The sequence below is a fragment of the Thecamonas trahens genome (genome assembly GCF_000142905.1).
Source record: "Thecamonas trahens ATCC 50062 unplaced genomic scaffold supercont1.10, whole genome shotgun sequence".
Lineage (NCBI taxonomy): Eukaryota > Apusomonadida > Apusomonadidae > Thecamonas > Thecamonas trahens.
The window spans coordinates 452,073-461,762 of NW_013657670.1; the positions used below are offsets into that span (position 1 = coordinate 452,073).

Consider the following 9,690-nt stretch of genomic DNA (forward strand, 5'->3'; position numbering starts at 1 on the left):
CCCTCCCCTCCCCCCCTCCTCCTCCCTCCCCCTCCTCCCCAACCTCCACCACCTACGGGGCGAACTTCTTTACCAAACACCGTTTGTATCCGCCCACCTTGCAGACACTCCCGCTCTTTGTGTTTGCGAGCTTTGCACGGAACGGCTTGCTTGTTCGTCTTCACCACCTAAGGAGTGCGGGAGACCAAAGCCAATTGGGGAACCAGTGCCAGGCCCTCCACTGCCACAAGCCGACGTTTGCAGCTGCTGCCACGGACTTGAACCCATCTCTTTACACCCTTTTATCCACGTACGACAATCGACGAGATCTCTCTGTCTCTGTCTCTAAGACACTCTTGATTGACGTCGTCCATTAGTTGACGGCCGGCAACAGAGGCCAACTATCTTGTTGTCGTACCAGCGAACGAACGATTACGAACGAACATCTGCATCTTTGTGCAATCGTTTGTGGCTCGTGCCCCCCCCTCCCCCCCCCTCTCCTAACCTTCTCAACGCGTTTGGGTTGTTCTTGGCGAGACCACCACCAGCTAACCACCACCACCGCCATCACCACCTCCTCCTTCACCACATTTTGTTCTCTGCCCTCCTCATCTACGCTCAGTTTGCTCCTTGACTGAACTGTGAGCATCACTCGACATGTTTGGGTCGTCGCCGCCACCGCCTTCGGCGTCTGCGGCCAACGCGTACGGGCCTGGTGCGGCGTCCTCGACCGGGTCGGCGGGGCTCGGGGTGGGTGGACCGACCGGCCCACAGGCCGGAATGCCGTCTGCGGCCAGCACCCATGTGTGCGACGCAGTGGCGAATAACTCGATGAACGATCTGCAGACCTTCCTCCCGCTGGTCGACGTCAACGCGGCGTCGAGCGAGACCGGCTGCTCGCCGCTGCAAGTGGCTGCCTTCTACGACCGAACCAAGATGCTCCCGCTCCTGCTGCAGGCCGGGGCACGGGTCGACAAGGCGCATCCCAAGCTCGGGACGCCGCTGTACATTGCATGCAAGAAGGGCCACGATAAGTTTGCGCGGTCACTGCTTGACGCCGGCGCGGATCCCGACGCCATCAACACCTCACAGGGCATGGCGCCGCTGCATGTGGCGTGCTCAATCGGCGCGCTCGAGGTTGTGCGGGCTCTTGTCGTTGCCGGCGCCAACGTGTCGATTACCGACACCAAGAACGGCGCGACGCCGCTGCACCGTGCGGTACATGGCGGCCACCGCACGGTCGCGCTGTATCTCATTCGCGAAGTCGGCGCCGACATCAACACCATGACTTGCTCGGGGCGAACACCGCTGCTCCTTGCAGCACGCTCTGCGCAGGACAAGGTCATCGAGGCCCTGGCTGCTGCCGGCGCGTTCATCAATCTCGCGGACGACCAGGGCCAAACGCCGCTGCACATGGCGGCCAAGGGCTCGAAGAAGTCGACGCTCAAGCTCCTCCTCAAACTCGGCGCTGAGCCGGGCATGACCGACCATGCTGGCAAGACGCCGGCCGATTTCGCGACACAAAAGTCGTGGCGGAAGCTTTTGCGCAAGGCCGCGGCCAAGGCTTCGGCGGGCGGCAGCTCGTCCGTGCCTTCCGGCCCATCGTCTGCGCTCGCCTTTCGACGCAACCGAGCCACGTCGGGCGGTGCCGCATCATCGCTCAGCTCTTCACCGCCTACACAGTTTGGCATGCGGCCGCCGGCGTCGCGTACGTCGCCTATCTCAATGCTGCCGGACCCGCCGTCGAGTCGGCCGAGCGGGCGCGGGCGAGCGTCGACGAGCGAGCGCATCAACCGCCCGCCGACCAACTTTGGGCATTTCTCGACCACGCCCGGGCAGACATCGACACCTGTCGACATTCCCGGCACAAGCTCGTCGCCGCCGCCGCCGACCTCGTCGTCGCTCCTGGCGCCGACTGACTACCCGGCATCGGCCTCGCCGGGCTCGGCCAACGGCATCATGTCACCCATTGAGCGGTTGCTCAAGTCGGCAGACTCGCCGTCGTCCGACCGAGCCGCCGCCGCCAGCAGCGGCGGCGGCAGCACCGGTGTCACATCACCGTCGACGCTTACTGCGCTCCGCCGCGAGGCGCTTCGTCCACCGGCTTCGGCCGCCGGCGCAAGCTCGGGCTCAGGCTCCAGCAAGAGCAAGTCGAAGAAGGACAGCAGCAAGAGCGACCAGGCGGCGTATGAAAAGGTTCACGGCTGGCTCAACTGCCGGCCGTCGGGAGGCAAGTGGGCCAAGCGGTGGTGTGTCCTCCGCGGCTCGATCTTCTCGATCTTTGAGTCTCGCGAGACCGACGACGGCTCGACCGCGCCGCGGCCAGTCAACTGCATCCGCACTATTGACACCGCCCACGCCCGAGTCGCCATTGTCACCAACGCGCCCGACACCTCGCGCCACTGCTTTGCCGTCACCTCGCACACCACTCGGGAAAAGCTGTACTTTGCGGCCATGTCCGAGAAGCGGCTGCGGACTTGGACGACGCTGCTCATCCAGGCCGGAGGGCGAAAGCACGCGCAAGCGTCGGGCTCGGAGCGGGCCAAGGCGGCGGTGCTCGCTCCGCAAGCGCTCTCGAACCTTTCAGCGCTCATGACTGGTGACGGAATCAAGGGCGGAAAGGCCTTTGGCTCGTCGCACTACACCTCGTCAATCCATGAGGCTGTCATCGACGGTGCACTCGATGTGTTCAAGGCCTTTGTCACAACCAACCCGTCAGCGGTCAAGAAGCGGAACGCCAAGGGTGAGCTACCGCTGTATCTCGCAGCCCGATATGGGCACGAAGCCATGGTTGATCTCATGCTCTCGGGCAGCCTCAAGACCAAGGTCGAGGTCGACGCCTTTAACGGCCAGCTTGGCGAGCGGGGCACTGCGCTCCTTGCCGCTGCCTCCAAGGGCCACGACGACATTGTGCGCAAGCTTCTGGCAGCCGGCGCCCAGCCGGATCTCTATCCACCGGGCGCGGTTGCCGACACGCCGACTATCGGCGCCGCCAAGTCGGGCGCTTTTGCTGTCCTCGACCTGCTTCTCGAAGCTGGTGCCGACCCGCTCCTGCCGGACCGGTCGGGCAAGACGCCGATGTACTGGGCGTCGCGCCGATCGCACGATGGCGCCGTCTCGCTCCTCCGCAAGCACGGGGCACTTGAGCTCAAGGTTACTCCGCCGCCATTCCAGTCTCCCGCCGCGGTCAAGGCCGCCCGCGCTGAACGAGCGCGACACAAGAACACGACCAACGCAACGCGCAAACACGCTGCTGACGACTCCGTTCCCGAGCTCAACACCTCGAACCCCGAGGGTGGCGTCGGGAGCCCCAAGGCGTCCGGCTCGTCGGCCATGGCCACACCCAGGCGCGCCAAGCTGCCACAGGCGGCACTTGACGTTCACGACAAGTCCGGGGCGACGTCGACAAAGTCGCTGGCAGCCACTGGAAGCGCGGCCGACTTTGGAGACGGCGACGGGACCGGAAGCGACGACGACTCGCTCGCGCCACGGCCTGTTGCCGGCACCGGAAAGGAGATCGACGACGCCAACGAGCCGTCATCGATGCACATTTCCGACTCGTCCTCGCGGTTGGAGACCGGGACCGAGCCGCCGCCACCGCTCCCGCCGCTCCCGCGTACCGCCTCGGATGTGGCCGGAGACATTCTCGCCCACGTCGAGCGCCGCGACTCGTTTGAGTCGGACGAGTCAGCGGGCAAGGCCCGCGCTGCCGCGGTCCGCGCAGGCGGCGTTGTGCTCTCAGACGAGCTCTCGGACGAGGATGACGACGATGATGATGACGCCGAGGTTGTGACCGACGACGACGAAGACGACGACGACGACGACGACAACGGCGACGAGACACTGGTGAGCTCACGGGCGCGACGTCTCGCACGCGCCGGGGATGTTGATGAGACTGGCTCGGCCACGGGAACTGATATTGATCTCCTTGCGCAGCTCTCCACGCCTTCGCAGACGCCTGGACACTCCCGGACGGGAACGCGGACCGAGTCTGGATCGGGCTCTGAATCAGGCTCCGGCTCTGGCTCGGGCTCGAACTCGGACTCGGACTCTGAGCTCGATTCTGAGACTGGCTCGGGCTCATCCCTCTGCCGATCGGGCTCGTCGCTCCTTCAACCGCACGATCTTTTGGGCATGTCGCAAGTCTCAATTGCGGAACCACCACCGATGCTCGAGGTGTCTGACACAGACGACGATGGGTCGCGCTCGTCGACGCTGCTAGGCATGGAACCGACTGCGCAGCCACCACTCGGCCTCTCGGCGTTTTCCGAGGGCGAGTCGACAGATGCTGACTCGATGATTGCGTCGGTCCCGAATCTGGTTACCGACGGCCTGACTGCCGAGTCGATGACCGAGGGCTCTCCACGGGTGCTCACACCCAAGTCGACAGTGTTTGTAGCGTCGCCGGTGGAGCGAAGCGACGGGCGGCGGATGCGGAGCTTGTTGGCGCAGCCGTTAGCTAGTCGGTCGACGAGCGCGCTGCCGTCGTCGCCAAGCGAGTCGTTCATTCCGACCGCCCTCGACAGGCTTGCCGACAAGATGCGCGGTGTGCTGCGGTCACGGGCCGAGGCTGAGGTTCTTCTTGCACCACGCAGCAAGCTCGCCAAGCTGACCGAGGCCGCACGCGCTTACTGCACCTCGGCTAGCCTTGACTCATCGGTCTCGATATTTCTCACTCGGCTGGAAAAGGCTGTGGGCGAGATGGATGAGCTTGAAGCCGAGCTGGCAGCTTCGCTCGGCGGTGAAAGCCGCGAGGCACTTGGCTTGCCGGAGCGAACGAGTCCGATGCGCGAGCTCAAGGGTAAGGAAGTGGTGGACGTGCTCGACTCGCCGCGGACCGGACCTCCATTCGACCCACACAAACTGCGGCGGTACCGGGTGCTCCGCGGCGAGGTGGCGAGTTTGATGGGCCGGCTGCAGCGGGAGCTCGGCGAGTGCGGCGAGTCCGAGGGGCCGGACGCGTTCAGCGCGGTGGCGCAGGCCCACACTGAGCTGGTCACCATGCACTCGGAGCTTGTGGCCAACTCGAGCTCGGGCATGGCGTCGCCGAGCTCGATGACAGCAGTGTCGGCGAACGAGATGCTTGACGCCCTGCTTGCGGCCGAGCGCGAGGCCGAGGCTGCGACAGCGCGACTGGCGCCTGCATCGGCGCGGGTGGAAGCGCTGGTGGCGGAGCTGGGCGAAGCGTTGGAGGAGGAGGCGCAGATTCTTGCGGCGTCCCAGGCGCGGCTGGACGTCATGTTCAAGCACGCGGTCTCAGTCTCGTCGCGGTTTCTGCTCGACGACAAGCGGGCACGACTTGTGCGCGCGCGCGCCACCGTCGATACGCTCGAAAGCAGACTAGTGTCTGCGGATGAAGCCAAGGCCAAGGTTGAGGCACTGGTGAGCCAGGCCGAGGAGCTGAAGAAGACGATGAAGGCCAAGGCGCTGCTGCTTATCGACATGAAGCGCGAGATCATCCAGCGCGAAGACGAGTGGGATGTGGAAATCGCTGCACGGGCGCATGCTGAGCACGATGCACTTGAACAGGAGCTGACAGACCTCAAGTCGCAACGTGGGCTGCTCATTTCCGACATTGCGCGCGAGGCTGCGCACTCGGGCAACCTCCATGTCCTGCTCGAGGTACCAGAGCTTGCGTCGCCCGTTGCAGCGCATCGGCGCGAGCGCCGGCGGCGGAAGAAGGATGGCGGCAGCAGTGGCGGCAAGGCGGGCAACGCTGACGATGATCCGTTTGAAGTCAGCGACGACGATAGCGGAGAGGGAGCAAAGCGGGCTTTTGACAAGTCGCACGAGTCGGACCGGGAGCTCGTGCTGCAGCTCCGCGCGTCGCTGCCTGGCGACAGCGGGGCAGCGGAAGCCGCTCCCGGTGGAGGCGACGGTGAGTCTGCCATGCCACGACTGAACCCCGCAGATGCGTTTGCGCAGTCGCGGGTCCTCCTCCCGCCCAACGGGGCGAGTCAAGTCTCCGGCTGCCGCCTGCTGCAGGCTGTGGAGAAAGAGTCGGGCGCACGGGTGGTGCTCAAGGTCCACCCAAGTCGCGAGTCTGCGGTGCACGAGCACCGGATGCTGAGCTCGATCACCTCGCCTTTGGTGGTCTCTACCCGCGGCCTCTACACTCACCAAGGCTACGCGTACGTGGTGATGGACGAAGTGGTGGGTGTCGATCTTGTGGACGTACTCGACGGTTCGCTCAAGGTGTGGGAGGTACAGAGCCTGTTCTTGCAGATCTTGCAGGGTCTGGCGGTGCTCAACCGGGCCAAGCTCATGCATGGAGCGCTCGACCCGTGGCACATCCGGCTCGATGCGTCTGCGTCTCGACCGGTGCTTGTCTCTCTCCGGCACGCGGTGCCGATTTCAGTGTTTGCTGCGGCGCCGCTCGGCGAGAACACGCGGTCACCGGCGTACGTGGGGCCCGAGGTGGAGAGCGGGCGGGTGGTGCCAGGCTCGGACGTGTACTCGGTCGGCATCATGTTGTACCAGGCAGTGACGGGTCGACTGCCGTCGATGGCCCAGGTGCTGCACGGAGCGACCGGTGATGATGTCAAGGATGTTAAGCTCAAGTCGCTCCTCAACGGCATGCTGCAGCCAGACCCGGACAAGCGGGTCGGAGTGTTTGAGGCGCTCACCCACGAGTTCTTCTCGCACTCTGTGGCCGACACGCTCTTTGCTGACCGCAAGATCCTCGAGTCCGAGCAGAAAATCAACTTGCTGCGAAAGCACCTAGAGGCACTGCGGGCGCAGAACAAGCGCAACTTTGTGCGGCTCACAATCTCGCGCGAAGACATTGTAGTCTCTGTGGTGCGGGCGTTCTCGTCGCTGGCGCCGTCAGAAATGCTCTGCCCGCTCAAAGTGCACTTTGAAGGCGAGGCCGGCGTAGACGCGGGCGGGCTCACGGGCGACATGTACACCGAGTTCTTTATGCACGTATTTGAGCCACGGTACGCGCTCTTTGAGTGTGCAGAGGATTCGGGCGAGGCAACAGGCCAGGCGTACCTACCGTCGGCCAAGGCCGAGTCGCCCAAGTCGCTGTACGCTCTCGAGGTCATGGGCCGTGTCCTCTGCAAGGCGCTGCTCGACGCGCGGTCTGTGTACCTTCCATTCCCGTCGTCGCTGTACAAGTACCTTCTCGGGCTCCCGGTCAACATCCGCGATCTCGAGGCTTACGACCGGACAGCAGCAGCCAACCTCCACAAGGTGCTCACCGAGCCGGACGTCTCGACATGGTGCCTCTCGTTCCCCAACGAGGACGGCGACCTCATCGACGTGACGGCCGGCAACGCGGCGCAGTACGTTGAGTGGCACGTGAACGACAAGCTCCTCAAGTGCCGCGAGAAGCAACTGGCGGCACTCAAGACCGGGTTCTTTGCGGTCGACTCGGTATGCGACATGCGGACGTTCCTCTCGGTCTTTAACGCGTCGGACCTCATGCTCGCACTCGGTGGCGAGCCGACCATCGACTCGCGGCTCATTGTGCGCGCGTTGACATTCCACCCCAAGTCGTGGAAGGTCTCGGGCCGGACGCCGCGGTACATCAAGCGGTTCCTCTCGGAGCTCTCGCTCCACGGGCTGCGGCAGTTCTTGCGGCTCACGACCTCGCTCTTCACCGTCCCGTATGGCGGCTTTAAGAAGAAGCGCATCGTTATCCAGCAGTCGAACCGGATCTTTGGCCACTCGTGCTCGTTTGCTCTCGAGCTTCCCGAGTTTGACCGGTACGAGGACTTGCGCAAGTCGCTCCTGCAGGCGCTAGCCCAGGTCGAGGCTGCCGGGTTCTCTGATCGGTAAAAAGTGAAGGTTGTTGTGCAGTGTAGTGCGAGGCGTTCACTGGGCCGGGCTACAGGTGGAAGGGCCGGTTGCGGTAGTCAGGCGCAGCGTGTGCCGGACGGCGGCCTGCAGCGGCCTGCGGCGGCGGGGCAAAGTTGGCCTGATTGGTGGTCTGGTACGGCGAGTGCGCGGCGACGGGATGAGCAAGGAAGTTGCCCTCGGAGGAGGCCAGGGCAGAAGCGGCCGGGCGGGAGGCTGCGGAGGAGGTGGCCCAGGGCGGGGCCGGGCCTGAGGAGCCGTACGGCTTGGGCTTGGGCTTGAACCCGGAGCGGAGATCCTCCGGGAGAAGGTTGACGTCGTTGGCATCCTTGAGGACGCCCTTGGGCAGGTAGCCGAGGAGCTTGGAGGCGTGCTCCTTGATGAGGCGCTGGCGCTCCTCCTCGATGATGGCGGCGCGATAGGCCTCGAACTCGCGCTCCTGGGCGCGGCGGTCGTGCTCTGCAGAGAGCTCGGCCTCGTAAGCTTCGCGGCGCTGGCGAATGAGCTCGTCGACTTCGCGGCGATGCTGGATCTGGCGCATGCGGCGCTTGTTGGCGGCCATCTGCTCGAGCTTCTCGTCCTGGGCAAACTTCTCGAGCATGGCAGCGCGGAAGGCCTCCTCCTCGTCGCGGCGGGCCTGCGCTCTGCGGGCCTTGGCCTCCATCTGCTCCTTGTACGACGCCTGCATCTCGATGCGCTGGCGGATGCGCTTTTCCATCTCGGCGCGCTCGCGGGCACGGGCAGCAGCCTCCTGCTCCTCCCAATGGAGCTCCTGGCGGAGGTCTTCGAGCTCGCGGCGCGAGGCCTCCTGCTGGGCAATGGCGGCAGCCTGCTGCTCACGGACACGCTCGCGGAGGGCGTCCTTGGCGCGACGGGTGGCCTCGAAGCGCGCCTTGCGTTCCTCTTGTTGCTTGACATATGCGGCGATTTCGACGTTCTCGGCCTCGATGCGTGCACGCTCGGCGGTCTTGATGGCCTCGCGCTGGCGCATAAACTCGTCGATGTACTCGCGGGTCTCGCGCTGCTTCTCCAGTCGCTCGCGGGCGGAAGCGTCGTCTTCGGCCTGGATCTTGGCGACGATCTCGTCGATCATGGCCTTCTCACGGAGGAACTCCTCATAGGCAGCCTCCTTGGCAGCCTCCTTGGCTTCGAGCTGCTCCTGCAGTGACTCGCGGTAGGCGGTGGCCTTGGCAGCGTTGGCGGCCATGCGGGCGTCCTCGTCGACAAAGGCGCGCTGCCACTCTTCCAGCAGCTGGCGGTCACGGGCTTGCTCCTCGGCGACCCGCTGCTGGAACATGAGCTCCTTCTCGGCCATCTGCGCCGCGCGCTCCTTGGTCAGATACGCGGCCTTGAGCCGCGACTGCAGCTCGCGGAGCTCCGCCGAGTCCTCGCGGATGAGCTGGCGGAGCTTGGCGTCTCTCAGTGCGTCGGCCTTGCGGCGCTCGACCTCGTTGGCGAGCGCAACTTCTTCGGCACGTCGGCGAGCGGCGGCTTCACGAGCTGCACCAGTCCGCTCGACCTCGGCAGCCATCTGAGCCTCCTGCTGAGCCGCGCGCATCTCACGCATCCTCCGCTTGGCTTGGACACGATCGTTGGAGACATGGGCGCCAAACTCAATCCTGTCCGTTGCCAGATGAGAGTGCAGCTCTCCACGCCGAGTCTCAGCCATCCGCTCGCGCTCACGCATCCGCATGTGGTGTCGCCGAGCAGACGCCTGCAGCAGATGGGGGCACGCTTGTGTGAGCGAGTGTGATTGAATGCATGTATGTAGTGATGGTGGTGGTGGTGGTGTGGTGGTGGTGGTGTGTGGTGTGTGTGGTGTCGGCGTGTGGTCGTCGTTGCTGGGCGTTGGCGCCTGGCCGACTAACTTTGGCCAATGGGCGACCACACAGGGTGGTGGTGGGGGGAAGG

The 9,690-nt window shown here is 64.8% G+C and overlaps 2 protein-coding genes across 2 annotated transcripts; one reads left to right on the plus strand and one right to left on the minus strand.

Annotated features, from left to right (window-relative positions):
* Positions 1 to 21: 21 nt before the first annotated feature.
* Positions 22 to 7,786, plus strand: AMSG_02866 (CAMK/CAMKL protein kinase). The gene has a single exon (XM_013905250.1). The coding sequence runs from the start codon at positions 637 to 639 to the stop codon at positions 7,759 to 7,761; it is 7,125 nt and encodes a 2,374-aa protein (XP_013760704.1). The 5' UTR covers positions 22 to 636; the 3' UTR covers positions 7,762 to 7,786.
* A 24-nt stretch (positions 7,787 to 7,810) lies between these two features.
* On the minus strand, positions 7,811 to 9,489 carry AMSG_02867 (meiosis-specific nuclear structural protein 1; the record flags this gene model as incomplete). Its single annotated transcript, XM_013905251.1, has 1 exon — positions 7,811 to 9,489. The coding sequence occupies exon 1, from the start codon at positions 9,470 to 9,472 to the stop codon at positions 7,811 to 7,813; it is 1,662 nt and encodes a 553-aa protein (XP_013760705.1). The 5' UTR covers positions 9,473 to 9,489.
* Positions 9,490 to 9,690: the final 201 nt, after the last annotated feature.

Excerpts from the sequence above, each read along its gene's own strand:
- AMSG_02866 (XM_013905250.1), top strand. The coding sequence starts at position 637 with ATGTTTGGGTCGTCGCCGCCACCGCCTTCGGCGTCTGCGGCCAACGCG.